Source organism: Neomonachus schauinslandi, chromosome 12 (assembly GCF_002201575.2).
Source record: "Neomonachus schauinslandi chromosome 12, ASM220157v2, whole genome shotgun sequence".
In the NCBI taxonomy this organism is placed as follows: domain Eukaryota; kingdom Metazoa; phylum Chordata; class Mammalia; order Carnivora; family Phocidae; genus Neomonachus; species Neomonachus schauinslandi.
The window spans coordinates 73,152,041-73,178,349 of NC_058414.1; the positions used below are offsets into that span (position 1 = coordinate 73,152,041).

General features: G+C 36.0%; 1 protein-coding gene across 2 annotated transcripts in view; it reads left to right on the forward strand.

Annotated features, from left to right (window-relative positions):
* Positions 1-26,309, forward strand: part of CAPZA2 (capping actin protein of muscle Z-line subunit alpha 2) — a 56,698-nt gene that overhangs the window by 8,734 nt on the left and 21,655 nt on the right. For both annotated transcript variants that reach the window (XM_021699291.1, XM_021699290.1), the window contains exons 2-3: positions 20,280-20,343; positions 22,972-23,023. In XM_021699291.1, coding sequence (XP_021554966.1) covers positions 20,280-20,343; positions 22,972-23,023 — 116 coding nt within the window. The remainder of the gene's footprint in view (positions 1-20,279; positions 20,344-22,971; positions 23,024-26,309) is intronic.

The window sequence follows — 26,309 nt, forward strand, 5'->3', positions numbered from 1 at the left end:
ACTAACAACTAGGGGATTCAGGAAGAAGATGGATAGCTGGGAGGAATAATGTTGAGTTTGGTTTGAGTTTTACTGAGTCTGAGATGCTAGCAGAATATCTGTTTGAACATGCCTAGAAGATAGGGAAATGTAGAAATGGAGCTTGGAAAGAATGGTCAGGCCCAGAGATTTTATATAGATTTGGGAATCTTCCTTTGTGGGTTAAAGCCACAAGATGGGATAAGACTTTTAGGAGAAGCTTGGACATAGCAAAGAGGAGAGGTCAGAGAGCATATACTTTTGGCTATACTATTATTTAGAAAATAAAAGGAGAGGAAAAGGTGCGGGATGATTCTTGAAGTAGAAGTGCGTGTAGCACGGAGTATGTGCTCATTTCACAGAACTTGAAGAGAATTTCCAGAAGGAGCAGTACCAGTATTGCAGAGATTAAAAGGAATATAGGTTTGAGAAAAGCCTTTGTACCTAAGGTACAGGGATAAGAAACAGATTTTATCTACTGTGTGCCACTATCTATACTACATTAATCTCTCAATTTTCAGAGTAATTTTGTTACTCTCTCCATTTTATAGGTGGGAAAACTAGTGGAGATAAGTGGGGGATGGAAGATCATCGGTGGCCTTTTTTTTTTTTAAGTTTTTATTTAAACTCAAGTTGTTAACATACAGTCTAGTATTAGTTTCAGATGTACAATATAGTGATTACATGCTAACATACAACACACAGTGCTTATCACAAATGCACTCCTAATCCCCATCACTTATTTAACCCATCTCTCCACCCACGTCCCTTCTGGTAACCATCAGTTTGTTCTCTATAGTTAAGAGTCAGTTCTTGGTTTGCCTCTCTCTGTTTCTCTTTGCGCGTTTGTTTTGTTGCTTAAATTCCACATGATTTAAGTCATATGGTATTTGTTTTTCTCTGACCTATTTTGCTTAGCATAATATTTTCTAGTTCCATCCATGTCATTGCAAGTGGCAAGATTTCATTCTTTCTATGGCTGAATAATATTCCATTTATACATATATATCTTCTTTATCCATTTGTCAATCTATTGGACACTTGGGCTGTTTTCATAATTTGGCTATTGTAGATAATGCTACTATAAACATAGGGGTGCATGTATCCCTTTGAGTTAGTGTTTTTGTTTTCTTTGGATAAATACCCAGTAGTACAACTGCTGGTAAAGGGTAGTTCTATTTTTAAATTTTTGGGGAAACTCCATATTGCTTTCTACAGTGGCTACACCAGTTTACATTCCCACCAACAATGCACATCCACATCCTTGCCAACACCTGTTGTTTCTTGTGTTATTTTAGACATTTTGACAGGTGTGTGGTGATATCTCATTATTGTTTTGCATTTCCCTAATGAAGAGTGAGGTTGAGCATCCTTTTGTGTGTCTACTGGCCATCTGTATGTTTTCTTGGGGAAAATACCTGTTCATGTCTTCTGCCCATTTTTTGGATTATTCATTTTATGAGTGTTGAGTTTTATAAGTTGTTTATGTATTGTGGATACTAGCCCTTTATCAGATATGTCATTTGCAGATATCCCCCCCGCCATTTTGTAGGTTGTTTGCTTTGCTCTGCAGAAGCTTTTTATGTTGATGTCCCAATAGTTTATTTTTGCTTTTGTTTCCCTTGCCTCAGGAGACCTATCTAGAAAGAAGTTGTTAGAGCCGATATCAAAGAAGTTGCTGCCTGTGTTCTCTTCTAGGATTTTTGTGGTTTCTGGTCTCACATTTAGGTCTTTAATCCATTTTGAGTTTATTTTTGTGTATGGTGTAAGAAAGTGGTCCAGTTTCATTCTTTTGCATGTTGTTGTCCAGTATTTCCAACACCATTTGTTGAAAAGACTTTTTCTCACTGGATATCCTTTGTCAAAGATTAATTGACCATAATTGTGGGTTCATTTCTGGGTTTTTTATTCTGGGTTTATTGTTTTTGTGCCAGTACCATACTGTTTTGATTACTGCAGCTTTGTAATATAACTTGAAGTCCGGAATTGTGATTCCTCCAGCTTTGCTTTTCAAGATTGCTTTGTCTATTTGGGATCTTTTGTGGTTCCAAACAAATTTTAGGATTGTTTGTTCTAGCTCTGTGAAAAATGCTGTCGGTATTTTGATAGGGATTGCATTAAAGGTTTAGGTTGCTTTTTGTGGTATAGAAATTTTAACAGTATTTGTTCTTCCAATCCGTGAGCATGGAATGTCTTTCAATTTCTTTGTGTCATCTTCAATTTCATCATTGTTTTTAGATTTTATTTATTTATTTTAGAGAGAGAGAGCACATGCGTGAGGTTGGGGGAGGAGCAAGGGGGAGGGAGAGGAAAGAATCTCAAGCAGCCTCCGCACTAATCGAGGAGCCTCACGTGTTTTTTTTTTTTTAAGACTTTTTCAGGCAGGGGCGCCTGGGTGGTTCAGTCGTTGAGCATCTGCCTTCGGCTCAGGTCATGAACCCAGGGTCCTGGGATCGAGCCCCGCATCGGGCTCCCTGATCGGCGGGAAGCCTGCTTCTCCCTCTCCCACTCCCCCTGCTGTGTTCCCTCTCTCGCTGTCTCTCTCTCTCTCTCTCAAATAAATAAATAAAATCTTTAAAAAAAAAAAAAAAGACTTTTTCAGGCAGTCTTAAAATCTCCTGGAACTAAAGTTTTACCTTAGTGTTTTGGGTTTTTTTTTAAAGATTTTATTTATTTATTTGACAGAGACAGCAAGAGAGGGAATACAAGCGGGATGGGGGGGTGGGGGGGGTGGGGGGGTGGGAGAGGGAGAAGCAGGCTCCCCGCAGAGCAGGGAGCCTGATGCGGGGCTCGATCCCAGGACCCTGGGACCATGACCTGAGCCGAAGGCAGCCGCTTAACGGCTGAACCACCCAAGGACCCCTACCTTAGTGTTTTTTAAATTTTTGCCAATTTACTACATCCAGCAAAAGCATCAGGAAAATCTGGAGAATTCGTAGACATAGGTTGTTGAATTAACATTAATTTTGCCAGTGATTTCTGTAAATTGTGGCAACAGTTACTTGTAGTAAACTCTCCCACCCTGTGCTATCTTCATATTCTAGCAGATAATCATAAAGCTGAAGTAGCACTGCCAAATGCTCACCTCTTCCAATAATAGACACATCTTAAACAGGCAACATAGGCCAGAGGGATCTAGTCGCCTCTCTCTGGCATTTCACCATGAAGCTTGGCTTTGCTTGAGAAGGGGGCACTCTAGCACTAAGGCAGAGTGACAGAATTGAGGACTGCAAGGCAGAAAGAAGCTACTTGTGGAGTTTATGTACATCCAGTTCTCCCTCCTTTTGTCTCCTTTCCGGAGAAGTTTTTCAGTCTTATTCTGCAGTGTAGGTGTAAGATAAGATTGCAGTTGATAAGATTGCAGTCGAGGAAGCATAGGATGGTATAAACACTTGATGTGTTGTATTAAGTAATCTTTCTGATCACCCAAGACCAAGAGCAACAATTCAGTACTCTATTTAATATTTACCTGGATGGTCAGTGCATGCCATGATACCAAGGATTTTGATGATAGCTTCTTATACCAGATGTGCCTTGTATTCTCTTTACATTTGTTGCAACACTGAAAGAACCAAGGAATTGAGAACTTCTGTAGAAAAGTAAGGCACCACTGCTCCACAGTATTGAGCCACAAGTAGTCATCTTTCTGGATATTGTGACTAATCTCTTCCCATCCCTGTGGTAAATGTTTGGTTTCTACACATGTTGGTCCAACATGATGTGCAAATGGCACACAACTCATCAGTATTATTTGCTTTGCTTATCATCTGGCCTCTTGATCAAATTGGAAAGTGTATGGAGAAACTGATTTCTTTCTGTAGGCTCAGAGTGTAGGCCTGCTCTACAGAGTAGGAAGGGCATCATCAGCTCTGCTCTTGCCTGCAGCACACGAGGAACAGTTTATGGCGGGCAGCATCCCAGCATTAACATACTTTTTTTACTGTCTGCAATCTGAGATACCTCTGATCCTAAATGACTACCTGCCAACATTCACAAAGAGAAAGTAGTGCTCGGTAGAAAAAAGCAGGAGACAGTTTTCTATGTTTATCAAAATGAATTGTAACTGAATTGTGTCCACTTTCTTCAGGCATTTGTGAGTATTCTGATCCAGAGAAGGTTGAACAGAGTCTCAAAAGAGTACCAGGATGGCACAGTGTTCATTTTTGAGGAAGTCCATTTGACTTTCAGGTCTTCTAATTTGCTCTATGAAAGACCATTTCTCACTATTTAATGAACTAATTTAATAGGGAAACTGGCAAAGAGTTCTTCATAGACCACACAGTAGAAAAGAGTAGAGGAACATTGCCTAAAATTGTGGAAGAGTTTCTTTTTTTTTTTTTTTTTTTTTTTTTAAAGATTTTTTTTATTTATTTGAGACAGAGAGAATGAGAGAGAGAGAGCACATGAGAGGGGGGAGGGTCAGAGGGAGAAGCAGGCACCCTGCCGAGCAGGGAACCCGATGCGGGACTCGATCCAGGGACTCCAGGACCACGACCCGAGCCGAAGGCAGTCGCCCAACCAACTGAGCCACCCAGGCGCCCTGTGGAAGAGTTTCTAATTCATCTTCCACTCCACTAAACACACCCACAGGACTTTTCCCAGTTATTTGATCGCTCGGTAGAGTTGCAGTAAGTCTGGAGGTTTTGAGATGTTTAATCTATGTCACCTATCATTCAAAATCCTGATCATTATTTTCAGCTTTTATCTGTAAGTTTATCGTTATTCTTAGACAAAAATTTATTTACTAAGAATTTTAGAGCTCTCTTTTCAAGAGGTTTGATTAGCTCCTGAATTTCAGGACTTGATTGTAAATTTTTTTTTTGTTCCCGTAAAGGAACTTTGTTTTCTTCAGCCTTTGTCAGGTTGGCTCAGACCTTTCCTTTTTTTTTTTTTTTTTTTTAACGTTCTAGGTACAACTGTCAACCTTTCCTTCCTCCCTTCAAATACATGGGAGGATAGGAAACTAGATAACCATAGTTGTATATTTATGTCTGAAATAAAAATAAAGATCTTTGAAGAATCTCTCTCTTGCCCTTCTAAGTTTTGGACTATATATCAACTTATTTGCTTGCTTGCTTAAAATATATTTTTTAAATAACTGAGTTCCTTGCTGCTTAGTTCCCTCAGTTACATATCTTAATTTGAGCTTCCCAGATCTTACTTTATTCTCCTCCTCTTCATTCTGTTGGTGAGGGAGGGGCACCTGTACCTTAGGGTTATGTGGGTGGTTGAATACACAACACCTGACACCAGACAGATGAGATGAACAGCAATTTATTTTAATCACATATACTCAACAGCCCAGGAGAGAGGGACACCTCACACAATGTAGGGCCACTTGGAGGTTGCACTTGGAACAGAGTGAACAAGCAGAGGCCATGGAATGCACGTTTTCTAGTATCAAGAGGGTGGAGTGATTCTTAGGTTGCCACAGGAAGATGTGATTGGCTTGTTTGAATAATTCTGCAGACTGGCAGGGAACTGGAGCCTGCTCCTCAGGAATAAGCAGGAACTGTGCCTCTTCCCTGTGATAAAGAAGGTTGTCTGACTAGGGGACCTTATCTGCAGGAGCAAAATGAGGATGGGAACTTGCAGTTAGGCCATTCAAGGCCTTCCTGGTTTTCCCCAGATGTCAAAGCACACATAATTTCAGGCCTTATACCACAGGTCTTAATAATACTAACCCTTTATCAAAAGTATTTACTAATGATTGCTGTACTAAATAATACATCAAACATTTATTTATGTTTTTAAAGATTTTATGTATGTATTTGAGAGAGAGAGAACATGAGTGGAGGGAGGGGCAGAAGGAGAGGGAGAAGCAGTCTCCCCACTGAGTGGGGAGTCACATGCTTAACTGAGCCACCCAGGCGCCCCCCAAAAATTTTTAATAGTATAATTTGATCTTTGAGTTTGCCTTTCTTTGTGATCTTTTCTTCTGATAACTTGCAAAGTTTAAGAAATTCTGCGGCTGTGTACAATTTTACCACAGTAGATAAAAGATGGCCAGATCATATGTATGCAGTGATGTGGAGGTATAGAAGACGAGGGTTCCTGTTTGAGAGACTGAATGGAGTGCTGAGGCTCCAGTATCGTGTATATGTGGGATGAGAAAAGGAGTGGTAGGCTGTAGGAGCTGGTACATGGCAGAGTAAAAAAGGTAGTAGCTATTATTTGAGTGCTTACTCTGTGCCAAGCACTTTTCTAAGTGTATTATCTCATTTACTGCAAGTAAGGAAACTGAATTTAATTTGCTTATGGTCATACAGGTAGTAGGCGGTGGAGCTGTAATCTGAGTCCATACAGTCTTATTTTAGAATTTATGCTGTTAACAATTACGTTTTATAGCCTTCAGATATGGAAAAGCTTTATATGTTATGTTAAGGACTTTGGACTTTATATTGTTGGCAGTGGGGGAACTGTTAGATGATCTTTTTTTTTTTTAAAGATTTTATTTATTTATTTGACAGAGAGAGACACAGTGAGAGAGGAGCACAGGCAGGGGGAGTGGAGGGGGGAGAGGCAGGCTTCCCGCCGAGCGGGGAGCCCGACGCGGGGATCCATCCCAGGACCCTGGGACCATGACCTGAGCCGAAGGCAGACGCTTAACGACTGAGCCACCCAGGCGCCCCCTGTTAGATGATCTTAAGCAGGAAAAAACATCAGCATTTGCATTGAAAAATATCAGTCTGGTTGTAGAATAGAAAATGAATTTTGAAAAAGATCATAAGACTAGAGGCAGGATTGCTGTTACAACAATGCTGAACAAAGTGGGTCTGAATGGAATGGAATCAAAGAAAGGGGGATTGGATTTGAGCAAGAGAGACAGACACTGATCATGTGCCTAAGGGAGAGAGGGGAAAGTGGAATGATTTCTAGGTGGTGCTGGTTAATTTTATAAAGAATAGAAGGGAGTAGGTTTAGGTGAGACAGTCTAAAGTATCTATGAGACATTTTGATGGAGATTTCTAGTAAATAAGTTATACTTAGAAAAATGCATCTTGATCTTGACAAACAGTGTGGTGGATGTATAGACTTGAGAGCTGTTATTGGATGGGGATAATAGAAGTGGTGGAAGTAGGTGAGATTGCCTAGAGTTTTCTTTTTTCTCAGCCTGTCTTCTGAACCGTCATAGAAAGATGATGCTGTACTGGGAAGCAGCTCTATGAAAAGCCTTGGACTTCATTTGAACACTTCATTCAAATCCCAATTCTGGATCTCTGTTTTCTCTTTCATAAATTAAAAGTAATAGCTATCTCAGAGTAATTTCAGATAACATTTTATTTTCTCTAACAGAGGCAGGGGTTTTTAAAGTTTAAGAAATAATGGTATATTTCATCCCCTTTAATTTCCCTATAAAAAATGGAAGTTTATAGAAGTTAAACAGATCAAAACTTGGGTACAGATCATTTGTCTTAGATAAAAGTGCAGATCTTGCACATTCCCACCATGTAGCTAGGAAACCAGCTTTTTCTCCAGTGTTGCTATCATTGGTGTTAGAGATGAAGAGAGTCAAGTAGAGAGGGAAAGGATGATTTCCAAGTGAGGAAAAAGGATGTCGGTGTGTGGAAGTGAATGCACTGCAAACAACACAGAAATGCCTGGGCATATGCCACCCTTCCGTCACTATAGACAACAAAGAAACTAACATGTAATGTGAAAATATCTGTGTTCCAGGGCTATTTTTAAGAATACTAGAGCCATACTAATACAGGTACATTTATTATCTTGTTGTTGCTAATAATATATAATATATATAATAATAGCTAATATTATATATTTACCCAAGTTTACATAGCTAATGAGTAGTGGAGATGAAAATCCAACCCAGTCAGTCTGACTCCAGAGAGTACTATACTGCTTCCTTATATTAGCATAAGTTTTTGTGGTTTGAGTGTAGTTTATTTGAAAATTAAGTTTATATATAGAATTGTATTAGTGATAACTCCTAAAATGTTCATTTCATTGAAATACTACATTCCCTAAATGTTCTAAATAAATGAGAGTTTATTCTTGCTTATAGATTTATTCAACATATAATAACTATCTACTGAGTGCAGAGTATAGGGCAGGGGCAACAGGAATCCTGCCTTGAAGGGATATTGAATGTTTAGTTATTTAGCAAATATCTGAGAGCCTTCTATCTGCCAGGCACCATTCTGAGCACTCAGATGTGGTAATATATAGGCAAAATTCTGTTCCCTCTCTGATTTTCTTTTTCCTCTGAATTTCTTTTTCTTCCCAGACTAAATCAGTGCTAAACATTGAGGATTTTGGAAGCATAAGAGATGGAAAGTTAGCCACATTTTTTAAAAATAAATTCAGTAGGAGATTTTACTATAATTTTTCGAGAACAAATTCTAACATATTTGCCTATGAGATGGTAGATACAGCTGTAACATTTATATAGTTTGGTGCAATGATTTAGAACTGAAGTGTTAAGGATTTTTACTTATTTTACCCTTTATTATTTTCTTGGTCAACCCTCTTCCATAGGACGTCATACTTCATCAATCCTTATCAGTCGAATCTTCCCTGCAAACAGAATCTATTTGATGAAAACTTTAGAGTTCAAAATGTAGACATTTCATTACTGTGGGATTTCTTAGAGAGGTGACTTCAGTTTATTCAGTGTGAGCATTGAGATTTCCTTCTTATAAATTGTCCACTGATAAAGGAGATAAGTCAAAATATTATCTGACCATAGTCCTCAGTGTAAGCAAAAATGTCCCAGTATTTTATTTTTAAAAGATTTATTTATCTATTTGAGAGAAAGAGCGTGCAAGTGCAGAAGGGAGGGGCAGAGGAAGAGGAAGAGAGAGTCCCAAGCCAACGCCACACTGAGTGTGGATCCCGACGTGGGGCTCCATCTCATGACCCTGAGATCACGACCTGAGCCAAAACCAAGAGTCGGGTGCTCAACCAACTGTGCCATCCAGGCACCCCAAAACCCCCAGTATTTTTTAAGAAGACTGAGACAGATGTCCTAGGTAGTATAGATTTATGCCAACATATTACTCTGTAATTCAGAATGAAAGCCTAAGGTTCCTAATTTTTTTTCTTTAAAATTTTACCTTTAACTTTTTTTACTGGGGCGCCAGAGTGGCTCAGATGGTTAAGCATCTGCCTTCGGGTCAGGTCATGATCCCAGAGTCCTGGGATCGAGCCCCACGTCGGGCTCCCTGTTCAGCGGGGAGTCTGCTTCTCCCTCTCCCTATACTGCTTCCCCTGCTTGTACTCTCTTAGACTCTTTTTGTCAAATAAATAAACAGAATCTTTAAAAAAACTTTTTTTACTGTATTTTCTCTTAAAGTGTTAGGGCTGCTTTGCTGTCTCAGTAGAGCATGCCATGCTTGATCTTGGGGTTGTGCATTCAAACCCCATATTGGGTGTGGAATCTTCCTTAAAAAAAAAAAAGTAAGCAAAATGTTGGATAAATATATTTTGTGGATTTTTAGCAATAAAAATTAATGTTAAAGGTTTGAGATTCTTAATTAGAAAATAAGCAAATAATATCTCACTCATTAATTATCATGGTTACTAAAGTTTTTTTAAACCTTTTTAAAAAAATATTTTATTTATTTAAGTAATCTCTACACCCAACATGGGGCTCGAACCCCCGACTCTGAGATCGAGTTGCACATTCCATCTACTGAGCCAGTCAGGTGCCCCTAAATTTTTATTTCAGTCACCTGTTACTCATGACAAGTGCATTCCTTAATCTCCATCACCTGTTTCACCCATCCCCTCACCCACCTTCCCTCTGGTAACCAGCCATCAGTTTTTTCCCTAGTTAAGAGGCTGTTTTTTTCTCTCTCTCTCTGTCTCTCTTTTTTTTCCGTTTGCTCATTTGTTTTGTTTCTTAAATTCCACATATGAGTGAAATCATGGTATTTGTCTTTCTCTGACTTATTTCACTTAGCATTGTACTCTCTAGTTCCATTCATGTTGTTGTAAATGGCAAGATTTCATTCTTTTTATGGCTGAGTACTAGTACATGGGTGTGTGTGTGTGTGTGTGTGTGTGCGCGCGCGCGCGCGCTGAGTACTAGTACATGGGTGTGTGTGTGTGTGTGCTGAGTACTAGTACATGGGTGTGTGTGTTTGTGTGTGTGTGTGTACACATCACATCTTCGTTATCCATTCATCAATCAGTGGATACTTGGGCCGCTTCCATAGTTTGGCTATTGCTGCTATAAACATGCAGGTGCATGTATCCCTTTGAATTAGTGTTTTTGTATCCTTTGGTAAATACCCAGGAGTGCAAGTGCTGAATCGTAGGGCAGTTCTCTTTTTAACTTTTTGAGGAACCTCCAGACTTTTCCAGAGTGGCTGCACCAGTTTGCATTCCTACTAACAATGTAAGAGTGTTCCTTTTCTCCACATCCTTGCCAACACCTGTTGTTTCTTGTGTTATTAATTTTAGCCATTCTGACAGGTGTGAAGTGATATCTCATTGTAGTTTTGATTTGCATTCCCTGATGACAAGTGATGATGAGCATCTTTTCATGTGTCTGTTGGCCATCTGTATGTCTGTGGTTACTAAGTTTTAAAGTTAACATTTTATCCATAATAAAAATAAGATATATACTGTCATATGTATGAGAGATTTAAAAAAAATTTTTTTAGTTGAGGTATAATTTGCCTGCCATAAAATGCACAAGTCTTAAATATTCAGTTCAGTGAATTTTCACAATAATGTGTGCAGCTACCATTCACTTAAAGAACATTTTCTGTCGCTTCAGAAAGTTCCCTAATGCTTCTCTCTGATCAATCCCTGCATCCTTTGCCCAATCATACTTTAACTTTTATAGTCATAGATTAATTTTCCCTGATTTTGGATGTCTTAGAATCACACAGTATGTTTTTGTGTGTGTGTGTGTGTGTGTGTGTGTGTGTCTGGCTTCTTTCCACTCAACTTGTTTTTGAGATTTAGTTATGGTGTTGCTTGCATCAGTACCCCAGTTAATTTATCCATTTTCTTCTTCTTTTTTTAAGTTTTATTTATTTAAGTGATCTCTACAACCCAGCGTGGGGCTTGAACTCAACCCTGAGATCGAGAGTCGCACACTCTTCCCACTGAGCCAACCAGGCGCCTCCATTTTCCTCTTTTTTTTTTTTTTTAAAGATTTTATTTATTTATTTGAGACAGAGAGAATGAGAGAGACAGAGAGCACATGAGAGGGGGGAGGGTCAGAGGGAGAAGCAGGCTCCCCGCCGAGCAGGGAGCCCGATGCGGGACTCGATCCAGGGACTCCAGGATCATGACCTGAGCCGAAGGCAGCCGCTTAACCAACTGAGCCACCCAGGCGCCCTCCATTTTCCTCTTGATGGACATTTGGGGTTATTATGAATAAAGCTGCTTATGAGCATTCTTTTTTTTTTTTTTTTTTTTTTTTTGCTTATGAACATTCTTACGCATTCTTTTTGTGGACATATGCATTCATTTCTCTTATGTAAATACCTGTATGAGATTCCTGGGTCACAAGAGAGAACTCTTGAAGTAAGTGATTTTGATGGGTTATACAAAGACAGGTTTGTCATTTGAAAATTTGTATTAAACAATTACAGCCCTCCTCAAACACAGTTTGTGTAGATGTTTAATGAAAAAATGAAGTTAAATATGTTTAGCCATAGATGAAACATCAAAAAAGTACCCATTCACTTTGTTTTTTTATAAGGTCTAAATTATAACAAATTGTTTTTGAGTCTCCAAAATCATGAGTTGTTTCAAACTTACTGTAAATGAACAAAAAAGGTAGATAGGGTCATATCTTAATTAGAACACAAGTAATTAGAATTCTCTATTTAACCCAAAATTGTTTAACTTGATTTTAAGGACACAGTGGCTCATTGTGAATTACAGCAATGCCTAAATAACCATTCTAGAATTTTTATGTATAAAAATGAATTATCACTTCCAGAGATAACTGTTGGAAGTCTTTAAAACAAAGTAAGTTGTTTGTGAGAAGAAATGGAATATTAATTTAACTTTATATTACTAACATGATATTTTCTTTCTTTCTTTTTTTTTTTAAAGATTTTATTTATTTATTTGAGAGAGAGAATGAGAGACAGAGAGCACATGAGAGGGGGGAGGGTCAGAGGGAGAAGCAGGCTCCCCGCTGAGCAGGGAGCCCGATGCGGGACTCGATCCCGGGACTCCAGGATCATGACTTGAGCCAAAGGCAGTCGCTTAACCAACGGAGCCACCCAGGCACCCCAACATGATATTTTCTTAATGTTAGCCAGTGCCTCCATAATAATAGGACAGCATTTCATGCCTTCTCATATTATTGAATATTCAGAAGTTCCTTGAGGAAATTATATTTTTGCAATTACTACCTGAAGGATGAGTGCTAAATTCATCAGACACATTTTAGAAGGACTTGGATTTTATTAAAGTGTGTGACATGTTTTTCATAACTCTGACTGAAATAAAGAAGTAACTCACATTTTAAAAATATTGTGACTGGGGCGCCTGGGTGGCTCAGTCGGTTAAGCGACTGCCTTCGGCTCAGGTCATGATCCTGGAGTCCCTGGATCGAGTCCCGCATCGGGCTCCCTGCTCGGCGGGGACCCTGCTTCTCCCTCTGACCCTCCCCCCTCTCATGAGCTCTCTCTCTCTCTCATTCTGTCTCAAATAAATAAATAAAATCTTAAAAAAAAAAAAAAAATATTGTGACTATGTAAGATACTTTTTTTTCCACTTTGTCTTGTTTTATGTTGGTTCACTGGGAAAAGATATACATTTTAACAAATAGTGTTAAGTTGTTTTATTTATTCATATGACAGTATAATAAAAAAAATGTATATCTATCCCACATCATACACAAAAATCAGTCCCAGGTGGAGTAAAGACCTAAATGCAAAGAGCAAAATTTTAAAATTAAAAAAATATATATGTAGGAGAAAATCCCCATAACCTCAGAGTAGAGGAGAAGTTTTTTTCCTACTCTGTAAGTCCTTCACTGTTTAGGGCTTTCTGTTGCCAAACCACAGTGTAGTTATCAAAATCAAGAAGTTAAACATGATAACAATACTATTTTCTAATCAACAGACCCTATTCCTATTTCACCAATTGCTGGTCTAGGATCTAATCCAGCATCATACTGAATTTTATTGTAATGTCTTTAATCTGGAACTTCTCAGCATTGTTTGATTATGACCTTAACACTTTCGAGGAGTCCAGGCTAGTTATTTTGTAGACTACACCTCAATTTTGGTTTGATGTTTCCTCATGATTAGATTCAGCCTATGAATTTTTGGCTGTAAGTGATGTGTCCTCAGTGTATCCTATTAGGAGGCATATGATGTCAGTTTTTCCTATTATTTACACCTTTGATCATTTGGTAAAGGTGGTGTGTTGGCAAGTTTCTTCAATGTAAAATTATTTACCCTTTATAATTAAGTATTTGGAAAGATACTTTTCAGACCATATAAATGTCCTGTTGTCATTTTATCATACTTTTATCCATAAATTTTAGCATCCCTTGATGATTTTTGCGTGCAACAATTATTGTGATGGTCCTCAAGGTGATTTTCTAATTCAGTCATTCCTTCTACATTCATTAGTTGAAATTCTAATGAAGAGCTTACCCTTGTTCATTCATTTCTTTGTGTCAGTATGGACTCATGGATTCTTCTTTTATTCTGTGAGTTACTACCCATTACTATCATTACTTAATTTGTTGTTTGAATTGTGGAATTTCTTTTAAAGGAAGAAAGAGGGGTGCCTGGGTGGGGTTAAGCGTCTGACCCTTGGTTTTGGCTCACGTCGTGATTGAGCCCCACTTTGGGCTCTGTGCCTACTCGAGGTTCCCCTGCATGTGCACTCTCTGTCTCTCTCTCAAATAAATAAATAAATCTTAAAAAAAAAAAAAATGAAGAAAGCCCATAAGAAAAACATTGTTCAAAAAAAAGTTTGACAGTGAGTAATACTTTTGTGTTATCTCAGAGAGTTGATAGGCAGAAGATATTTTTTTGTGGGATTAATGTATACTAACATTTTGGATATTGTTTTGAATATGCTACTTTATCTTCTATATAAGTAACTTCATAGTCACATGTGGTATCTGCTGTTTTATCAGAAGCACAAAGGAATGGAACGTACTTTTTATGTTATGTTTATCTTTTTGCATATTTTGCACAAATATTTGGATCCAAGAGAAAGAAAAGGAAAAATATAGATAGCTCTTTCAGCTTTTAGCGCAGGGCAGTACATTAAGCTCTACACTAATAGGTTAACTTTTTAAAAACTACACTTTTTGGTGCAGTTGTTATGAAGTATGCCTATCAGCTGCCAGTGACTAACATAGATAAGAGTTAATCTCCCCATCTAGCCACACCTTCCCCCCTCCCTACTCCCTACCCCCACAATCTAGAATTGCAGTTTAAAAATACAATAAAATAGATTATCTCTCTCCTCTCCCTCTCCCCCTACCCCCTCTTGCTTTCTCTAAAAAAATGGGGGGGGGGCCACCTGGGTGGCTCAATCAGTTAAGTGTCCAACTCATGATTTCTGCTCAGATCATGATTTCAGGGTTGTTGGATCAAGTCCCACACCAGGCTCTTAAGATTCTCTTTCTCCTCCCCCTCTGCCCCCCACCTCAAAAAAAAAAAAAAAAAAGGAAAGAAATAATAAAATAACTCTTTCCTGAATCTGATTAAGATTCTCTCTCTCCTCTCCCTGTGCCCCCTCAAAAAAGAGAAATAACAGCACAATAACTCTTTCCTGAATCTGATTCCAGTTTAGAAGGACTTGATTTTGAATAATACGTGGAGGAAGATGGTGGGTTATGCAGAAGATTTAGCAGAGGCCAGGAATGTATGTAATAATTCACTGGGCTCTTCCAGAAAAGCTGTAATATTCCAAGGGGTAAATAGAGTATAACTCCATGTATATTAGAAAAACTTCAAGGAAATATGTTTTTGATTATTTTCAGAAATTCATTCTACTCTTGGGACCTCTTGTTGTATGACCATTTTTCTTTTCTTGGATTTAGAAGTGGGCTAGAATAAATAGTTTTTAAGAGAAAAAAAAAAGTCAGCTAGGAAGGATAAATATAGGGGAACACTGAGTCTATAGCAGGGCTTAGAAAATACCCTGATGATTAAATAATTTCTCAGAAGACAATTAAGCATTTACTGTGGCAGATATACTTCCTTTCCTTTAGAACTTGAGAAATCCAAAAATCACAATCTTAGTGCAATTCACAAAGACCAGATTACAATATCCAGGCATAGCTGGTATAATCCAAGTTGTGTTTTGTGTTCACAGACAGCTCCTATGACTTCCTGTCTTTAGTGGTACTTCTTTTGACCCACCATTCACTTTGGGTCTTGTGAGCAATCTGTTAACTGTTTTTGGTTACTGCATACTAAATGTATACATTTAGCAATAACAAGGGCCAATAAGTCTATATGAAAAAAACTTAGATCATTTTTGCTTTCTTGGTGAAAACTCCAAATAGAACTAAAACTCTAAATGTTATATAAGCCTTTTTTTTTTTTTTCCAAACTACTTAAAATTTTAAAGCTCAACAACTTAGCTAATTGTATCACCACCAAATATGCTATATATATACTGCTTGCTATTAGTACTTTAATTTTGTCAGTTTTATAAGTCATTAGGACTGTTGGAAACAATTACCTTAGGACGCCTGGGTGGCCTCAGGTCACTGTCCCAGGTTCCTGGGATAGAGTCCTGCGTCACTGAGCTCGCTTCTCCCTCTCCCTGTACGACTCCCCTCCGCCCCCCTCATGCTCTCTCTCTAATAAATAAATAAAAACCCAATTACCTCAAAATTCTAAATGTTTTCAAAAGAAATATTGATAAATTCATCAGCAAGTTACCAGTTTTTGTTACCTGTGGTAATGATTAAGACTTTGTTTTAAATGCTAACAACTCCTTACCTCAATGCGGGGGGGGGGGGGGGGGGGGGCAGGGGTGTGATGAAATTAAGTTAAGACATTTACATAATCGTAATAGACTCTAATGTATATTTAGCTTCCATTTCCTACTTTCATAGCCTACTGCTTCCATATCCTACTCCACCCTTGCCTGTTTAAAATTATTTTTTATATTTCGGCTGTTGATTTTAATAGTAATTTTAAACATTTAGAAGAAAGTAATTTTGAAAACACATATTCCGTTATGTAGAAACACCATCTTTTATTTATACATTCACCCATTTATGGACATTTGGGTTGTGGGTTGTTTCCAGTTTTGAGTATTTGTGAATAGATTTTTTTTAAAGATTATTTATTTATTAGAGAGCGAGAAGAGAGCACAAGTGGGGGTGGGTTGGGAGGAGCAGAGGGAGAGGAAGATCCAGACTCACCACTGAGTAGGGAGCCTCATCAGCGGGTCTCCATCCCAGGACTCCAGGATCGTGACCTGAGCCAAAGGCAAAGGCAGACGCTTAACCAACTCAGCCACCCAGGTGCCCGATTTTATTTTTTTTATTTTTTATTTTTTTGAGAGAGCATGCAGAGCCCTACATGGGGCTCGATCCCACGACCCTGAGATCATGATCTGAGCTGAAATCAAGAGTTGGACACTCAACTGACTGAGCCACCCAGTTGTCCCAGTGAATAGATTTTTGTGTGGACATAGGTTTGCATTTCTCTGGGGTAGATACCTGGGAGTAAGACTGTTAGGTGGTGCGTGCTTAACTTTATAAGAAATTGCCAAACTGTTTTCTAAACTGGTTGGTACCATTTTGGGTTGCCACAGCCATGTATTAGAGTTCCAGTTCTGCATCCTCAGCAGTTTTTTTTAGCCATTCTGTTAGGTATGTAGTAGTGTTTCATGATTTCAATATTCATTTCCCTAATGATTTATGATGTTGCATATCCTTTTGTATATTTATGTTGTCTTCTGTATATCCTGTCCACTGAAGTGTCCAAGTCTTTTGCTTACTATTTTCTTACTATTGACTTTTGAGTGTATAGATACAAGTCCTTTGTCAGATATGTGATTTGCTAATATTTTCTCTAATTTGTAGCTTGTCTTTTCATTCTCTTAACAGTGTCTTTAACAGAGCAAAAGGTTTTAATTTCAATGAAGTCCAGTTTTTAATGGATCATGGTTTAATATGTCTAAGAATTTTCTGCCTAATCCCAGGTCATGAAGATTTTCTTGTTTCTTTTTAATTTTTTTAAGTTTCATGTTTTACATTTAGAGCTATGATCCATTTTGATGTAGATTTTTAATAAGGTATGAGGTTTAGTTTGTTCATGTTTTTGCTCATGGATATCTAATTGAATATCATTTGTTGAAAAGATATCCTTTCTCCATTGAATTGCCTTTGCACCTTTATCAAAAATCATTTGGCTATATATATGAGTATGTTTTTGGACTCTTAGTTCAGATCCAGTGATAAGTCTTGAAATCAGGAAATCAGGTAGCATAATTTTCCAATTTGGTCTTTTTCAAAATTGTTTTAGCTATTCTCGTTCATTTGTCTTTACCACTTTGCATTTACTATTAAGGATGTAAAATAACATATTTCATTCTCTCATTTCCTAACCAGAATCTATTTTTGATGCTATGTGTATGTGTTTGTGGTTATTTTGGTTAACACAGTGACTTTTTTATCTTGCTTACATTTGGGGAGAGGGGGTCTTAATTAATACATGGCCAGAATAATCCGTGTCCATTACATTCTTTATACATAGAAAAGTAATAACAGAAAATCTATCAATGTTAGAATCAGCTTGTTGATGTGTATCAGAAAAATTCTGCTTTGATTTTGATTGGGCCTCCCTTGAATCTATAGAATAGTTTGGGAATAATTGTCATCTTCACATTATTGAGTCTTCCATTCTATGAATATAATATATCTCTCCATTTATTTAGCTCTTCTTTGATTTCTTTCATCAGTGTTTTGTGTAGTTTTCAGCACACTAGTCCTGTACCTGTTTTGTTAGATTTATACATAAATTATTATTTTTTAGATTCCTTGGGATTTTTCATTGTAAACAATCATGTTGTCTGCAGATAGAAAGTTCTATTTTATTTATGAAATCTCTTTCTTACTGCACTAAGACAATATGATGTTGAATAGTAGTGGAGGGAACAAACATTCTTGTCTCATTTCTCATTTTAGGGGGAAAGCATTCAGTCTTTGGCCATTAAGGATGATGTTAGCTTGTAGGCTTTTTTTTTTTTTTTTTTTTTGCAGATACCTTTTATCAGATTAAGGACATTTTCTTCTTAATTTGCTGAGTTTTTTGTCATGATTGGTTGTTAAATGTTATCAAAAATTTTTCTGCATCTATTGAAATGATCTATGGTTTTTCATCTTTAATAGGTTGATATTGTGAATTGCTGTCATTGGTTTTCAGTATTGAAACAGCTCTACATTTCCAGGATAAACTACGCTTGGTCATGATGTGTTATCCTTTCTATATAGTCCTAGATTCAATTTTCTGTTATTTTATTGAGGATTAAGTCTTTGCTATAGGACAACACCGTTTTTGTTTTAAAATGAATTGGACAGTGTTCTCCTCGGTTTTCCGGAATAATTTGTGTAGAATTGGTATTATTTCTTCCTTAAATGTTTGGTGTAAGAAAACCTGAAATTTTATTTGTTGGAAGTCTTTTAACAACAAATTCAGTTTATTTAATAGATCTAGGAATATGCAGGTTATTTCTTCTTGAGTGAACTTTAGTTTTTGTGTCTTTCAAGGAATTTTCTATTTAATTGTTGCTATTGACATTTTAAACACCAAAAAAAAGTTTATATCCAGATAGTTGTTTGGTGGCTACACATTCATCCTGGGAGGATTGTACCCATTCTACCAAAAAATCTGAGAAGCAGCATAGTATAGTGAGTAAAAGTGTGGATTCAGGAATCAGACCGAGTTACTTAACTTCTTCTGCTTCAGTTACCTCATCAAAAAAAAATGCAGATATAATAGGAACTACCTCATAAGGTTGTTGTGAAGAATAAATGAAATAATTCATGTAGAGTGCTTAGTAAGTACTAATTTAAATAATCCCATTAAAAAAATCATTTTCATCATTGTTATCTCTCAGTGGTATCCCATAACAGTATAGATTTTACTTCGAACTTTTTAGTGTTCCAGCTACAAAGTCTTTTCTTTTTTGTTTTAAATTGACATTTTCTACCTTTTTAAGGCCTTGTCACATATGTGGCCTCTAACTAGGAACATCTTCTTTCTAGCCATAGATAACCTCTTTTTCATCTGTCTCCTCTGAAGATCATATGTGTACTTAGATGCGTGCACCTATCTATACACATCTATACACAAACATGTATTACTGTTTCCTTTTCTTTCTGTTATTTTTAGTTTCCCCATCAGAATAATGACAGTGCTAATAAAGTGGGAAATATGAAAATAATTGTTTTTGCCAAGGGTAGACCCTTGGCAATATTGAATTCAGTAAATACATGAATGTGCATTAAAAAAATCACCGGATATCTTGTCTAAATAGTGTTTCCTGGGCCTCATTTCCAGAGTCTCATCCAGTGAGGGTGGGGCCCACGACTGAGTTTCTGACAAGATTGCTTGTGCTGCTGCTTGTTGGGGGAATACCCTTTTGGGGAAGTCTGCCACAACTTAGAAGTTTATTGGAAAACTGTTATAAATAGTCAGGACTTCTTCATTAAACTAGAGTATTGGGCATGCCATTTAAGCTCTCTTATTTTCATTAGTGATTGATCTCTTTATCAGACACAGCCTTTATTCTCTTAAAATATGCCTGTCAGTATGCTTGTTGATATTTTCTCTCTCATGTATCTTTGAACTAAAATTTCCTAAGGTCCACTCAGGTCTCATGTTAAAAACATTTTGAATTTAGACCTTTCTTCCCCTTCTTTTATACATTTTTCACTAATTTGTGATTTTAAAGAAACATATAGTATATCTATTTTCTTTATTATACCTAAATACATCTTATTTCTTCACCACATACAGATTTTCTTGATTGATACTTTTTTCCATTTTAGGTTAAAAGAAGAATTTATAAGAAAATGTTTATATGTAGGTAGCTTTGAATCCTTAAATGTGTTAAATATGAATTTTATCTGCATTCAGCCTGTACATTGTGATTATAATAAATGATAGAAACGGTAATAAACTTAAGGTGTTTGAAGAAGTGTCACTGTTTTTGAAAAAAATCTTTAAGCCATTTTCAGTAGAACTTTGAAGTAGTATAATTTTGAATGTATTTTTGGTTATTTTAGCAGAGGCCTGTGCCATGGAACATTTATATCTTCGTTTCTATTTTAGGTGCGTATAGCAGCAAAATTCATTATTCATGCCCCTCCTGGAGAATTTAATGAGGTGTTTAATGGTGAGTGTTTAATTCATAGCACTAAGGCTTCATATATCAAGCATCCTTTTTTTAAAAGAATAAATTATATAACCAAAAGAACTAAGCCAGAGGGAGGGGGGAGTATGGAGAAAAATCTGTACTTTCTGAATTACAGTGAAAATTTGTGTCACTATGGATTTCATAATGGCTAGAATATATTTATGATATATATGATAATCATGTTTCAGGAAGTTAACACCTTAAAAGAGTATTAAAAGACAGAATTTTAATTTTAGCTATTTTTTGGAATTGTGAAATGCATTTTTATATTCTTTTTAAAGAAAAACCTAGAATAATATGAACAACCAAAAAGGGGGGGGGGGCATTGTTTCACCATGTTCAGAAGATGAGACCGCATGTAAAAACTAAAATTCTTACAAATTAGTTCACAGTGTACCTTTCTTTAAACCTCAGGGGCAAACATTTTTATAATTATCTACCATAGATTAGAAATTTAAACTTTTATACAGTCTCTTGGTTGCTATAAAAACTAACAATAGCTCCTCTTTAACAGTGAGAATGACGTGGTTGAAACAGTCACCAAGAAAATGGCCTGTAGTGATCTTTTTACAAAACTTTTCTTAAGCAGTTTTAAGAATAAATTACCATAGGTACTGTAAATGTGTCATTTCTACTTATATATATTTGGCCTTCACTGTCTAAAATTAAAACTAATTTACACAGGACTCTTCAATTTTATTTTTAAAACATTCTGTTCCAGAGTAAACTATTTAAACATGCTTTGAAAGAAGTTTAATCTCTCATTTTCATTCATAGTAGAAGATATAATGGAATCTCACCTCAAAAAAGATCAGGTTTAAAGTCAAAAAATGAAGTAAAAATTTTGTAAAGTTAAAATTACCCTTGAAAACTCCTTAAATCATCCACAAACTACAATACATGATTTATTGCATACAGTTACATATGATAATTTTTATGCATAGAGAAAGAATGGGGTCTACACTGTATTCTGCCTTTTAAGATAATTGTAAAATCTAAAGTAGTGAATTGGGAAGTTGGGAGAGAATTCACAAATATTTCTGCTTCCTGTATGGTTAACTTCAGCCTCTTCGTTCCTTAGGTTCAAAAGTTGGCATGTAACTTGAATTGATAATGGTGAAACTGCAGTAAAGTCAGTGGCCCCCAAACTCTTGTGTAATTTATAGAACCAAGAATAAGTCGTAATTCTAGACGTTTTTCACTGAATGTCCTTACCTTGAATTAAATGCCCTACAAATTTGTTAATCAGAAAGACCCTAAAAGAATGTATGAGTCCTAGAAATTGCTTTTCTAAGTCTCACTGGAAATTGATGTCGGTAAGTTCTGTGTTTGAATGAAATACTTCTAACATCTTTCAGTTTAGAGAGATATAAAAGATATATAACATTACATAAATATGATAATACTATGCATAGTGGGTTTTCCCCTTCCCGTTTATCATGTTATGGTTGTATTTCATGTTGATAAATACCTATCTACATTTTTTTCACATCTACATTGTTTTTAATGGCTGCTCAATTTTACAGTTTATAAGAACTGTATATAGTCTGTTTATATTGTATTTAACCAGTTCTTAATGGAAGATGCTTAGGTTATTTGTGTTATTTTCATTTAATGAAAAGATTAGGATACATTGTAGTATGTACTTTATGATAGCAACTGTATAAAATAGCCAAGTGTGTAGGAAAAATAAAGAAAATATACCAAGATTAGAATAGAATTTTGTTTGGTGAAATTACATGATTTTTTTCCCTTATTGTTTCACAGAATGCTTAGATTTTTCCAACAAAAGTATTTTTTTAAGTTATGTTTTAATGATGAGTAGGCAAATGTCTACATATTGGGTCTAAAATTAGAACAGAATTAAGAATCAGTAACCAAAGTGAGATTGCTAAATCAAAGCAGTTATCCATGTTGAATTAAATGCATTCATCTGTTGTTTGAACATGAGCTGAGGACAAATGTCTACATCTATGCTCTGTTCACACGTGGTTTCTTGCTTAATCCCTTTTTGTATGAAGCAAATTCGTTTGAAACTCATGTTAGTGTTGTCAAACTAGGAGGCAGACATCTTTTGCAGCTCTCATCAGACGATCTTTTTGATGGAGCTTGTCTCCATTTTAGTTCCTTGGAAATACAGTCTGCCTACATTGGCTATTAATTAATAAGGTATAAAATAACATGTACAGGTTTCCCCTGCTATCCGAAAATAGAGCATTCTATGAAATCTTTCTTAAGTTGAAATGGCATAAAGTGGAGAAATAAGTACCATTTGGTAAAAGTGAAAAATCTCCTTGGATTCCATTCAGTTAGCAAAAACAGGTAAAAGCCAAGTAGCATAAAGTCAAGTTTCAGATAGCTGGGGAAATTTATATTTCTATTTAATTCCCTCTTCTGTTCCTAACCAATATCTTTTAGAAAATAATACCATGGGGTGTTTTTGAGGTTATTTTTGTCATCAGAGTAAAATTTTGATCTTGCTTACATGTTAGGGGGTGGGGAAGAGTGGGGAATATTAATACATGACCAAAGTAATCTGCATTCGCTACATAGAAATTTCAAACATATAAAAATAATAATATAGAAAACATAATACTTGTTTTGCAGATGTTCGGTTACTGCTTAATAATGATAATCTTCTCAGGGAAGGAGCAGCTCAGTAAGTATTATATATTATATTAACATAGCTAGTGATATGAGAAAAAATGTTTTAAAGGTGGTTTTTAAGCACTAATCTCTGAAATAGATATTTGCACATCAAGTTTAAATATATATATGTTACATGTATGTACTTAGCTAGAAGAGAAATATTTTTGATGACGTTTAAATATATATATGTATTATATGTCTGTACCTAGCTAAAAGAAATTTTTGATCACAGAGGGACATAGGGACACAATTATGACATGAAATTCTCTATTCATTGAGTATTTGGCTTATATACTCAATACTACATTTTGGCATTTGCAAGGTTGGATAAAATTATTTGGAAATTTTGATTTTTGAAATTGTGATTGCTTTTTTATGCAGGTTTTACTTTTTGTTAAGTGTTTGACCCTAACAGATTTTTGAGGATTAGGAGTTTTATTCTTTCATAAATACCTAATATAGTACCTGATTCAAATAACTAGGCAGTTCTAAATCCTAGTATATCATCTTTGGACCAGTGACCGTAATCATGACTTGCTACAACTGTCTTAGGATTTCAGAGAAATAATTGATTTTCTTCTCTATTCCCACCTCCAAAAGTAAGGTGGAGACTCATACAGTAGGCTAACCAATTCCATTACTCATTGGAAAATGACAAAATTAAACAGATTTTTAGGTGCCTTGCAAAGAGTGTTTAGTATCCATCCAGACACCTTTTCTCACACTAATCCTGTACCCGATATGTGAAATCCTGAACAATGGGGGAAATTTCATCTTACTCTTTTTGTAATGTTTCAAGGCTTTATCAGATCTGTCCTTTACAGTTAACCCTAATGAAGGTAGAGGTTCAACAGACTTTTAGGCATATCTGATTTTGCTTCTGATTTAAATTCCTCTTATTTTTTAGTAGCAACTGTTAATTGTTTTTAATCCCAGTATGATTAACATATAGTGTTATATTAGTTTCAGTTGTACAATATAGTGATTCAGCAATTCTGTACATTAGTCAGTACTCATCACAATAAGTGTATTCTTAGGGCGCCTGGGTGGCTCAGTCGTTAAGCGTCTGCCTTCGGCTCAGATCATTATCCCGGGGTCCTGGGATCGAGCCCCGCATCGGGCTCCCTGCTCTGCATGAAGCCTGCTTCTCCCTCTTCTATTCCCCTGCTTGTGTTCCTTCTCTCGCTGTGTCTCTCTCTGTCAAATAAATAAATAAAATCTTAAAAAAAAAAAATAAGTGTATTCTTAATCCTCTTCACCTCTTTCACCCTATTTATTATTTTTATTGTGAGAAAATGTACATAATATAAAATTTACCATTTTAATTATTTTTAATATACAGGTCTTTGGCATTAAGTGCATTCACATTGTGTAACCATCACCACTATCTCCAGAACTTTTTTTTTTCCCAAACTAAAACTCCATACACTTTAAACAATAATTTCTCATTCTTCTCTCCCCTCTGCCTCTGTCGACTACCATTCTATTTTCTGTTTCTATGAATTTGACTTCACTAGGTGTCTCATAGAAGTGGAATCATACATAATTTGTCATTTTGTGGCTGGTTTATTCTACGAAGCATAATGTCTTCAGGGTGATCCATGTTGTAGTACATGTCAGAATTTCTTTTTTAATACTGAGTATTTATATACCACAGTTTGCTTATTCATCTGTCCGTGGGCATATGGGTTGCTTCCACTCCTGTTGATTATTAAAGTGCTTTATAGAAATCAATTTACTCTATATTTTTGACTTCAGTGATTAGCTTCTGAGTGAATGGCTACTTATTCCTAAGTTCTTTAAACCTTATTTAAATTATTTGTGTATTCAAGTAAAATTAATTTTCTTTATAATAGCATATGGCATGTTGACAAAAATCTTATGGAAGTAAAGAAGATGTACAGCATTTACAACTTGTAACAACAGTACTTTCAAAGTACTTTTCCTCTCAGTTCTCTGTGGTAAATAAATGTGTGGGTTGTTTCAGATAGGTGCAAGAATTAGTGGGGGTTTTTTTTGTTGTTATCAGTTAAGAAAATAAGAAGCTTGATTTATTGAAGGAACAAGAGTTTTTCCTCAGCAGAATAAAGTTTAATGAAGGGCAAAGAAATATTCATAATTACGTAAGTGGTATGAAATAGCTGTACATTTGACTCAAACGTGATTAAAGTATTGAAATTTTATTTGTCCAAAGAAGTACTTATCTGATGATGGTTTTTACATTTAAATTAAATAAATTGGATTTGTTCTATAAAGAAATTAGAATGTGATCTACATTTCTCTTTTATTATGAAACATGGGGACAGTTGTGGTCCACATTTCAAGAGATATATACATTGAAATGTTCAATACTATGATATTCTAAGGAAATGAGTCTGAAGAAATCAGTAACTAATGATAAAATAAGATGCTTATTGTATGATACCAAGAGAAAAACATCAAAACCTCAAGTAGAAAGTTCAGATTGTCTTGCATGTAGTTATACTATCAGTAAGTGATTGCTAACTAGATGAACACTTAAGAGAAAATACTGTTTCTTTTTGTTGACTTCAGTAGTAGTCTTCATTCCAAATTGCTCAAAACTATTCATTTGAATTCCTTTTGTAAACATTTGAGGGTTATCTGTGAAATAATATACCTTAAATCATTGATTGACTTTAGAACTATGTAACTCTGGTTCACAGTGTCCTCTCCATGAAATAATTTTCAAGCAAAAATAGTATTATCCTCATTGTTCACTAGACTTGGTTCTGAATTACTTTTAAAATATCTTCAAACCTGGTTCGTCCTCCAAAGAAGATTCATCACCTATCATCGAGGCTGTCCAAAACTATGTAACAGAAGCTTGCAAAGCATTGTAAAAAAACATTTAGAATGTGTCCTCGTGGCGGTTTCACCAAAGGAAGTGCATAGCTGTAGTCGCATTTCTTCTTCAATTGTGATCTTTGATACTGAATTTCTTTTGTACACGTACTTCTCTTTCTTACATATATGTACTCCTTTCTTCCTTTCTTTCCCCTTTTCCCTTTGCTTTAACTCTTTTAGTCTTATTTTTCCCCTCTTTTATCTTTCTGTAAGGGGAAAAACATGGCTATTTTTCATAAGAGTGGTTTTAATGGGATATTTTTCCTAAGGGCACAAATTCAGTATGTTTCATAGTATGTAAAAGTAGACATACTGAAGCGTCAGTACTGTCAAGTCTAACTTTTAAATACCCAGAAAGAGCCTTTTATTCAACTGAACATATGAATGCCAGACTTCACTATGATGATGACATAAATTATTAGCCTCTTAGG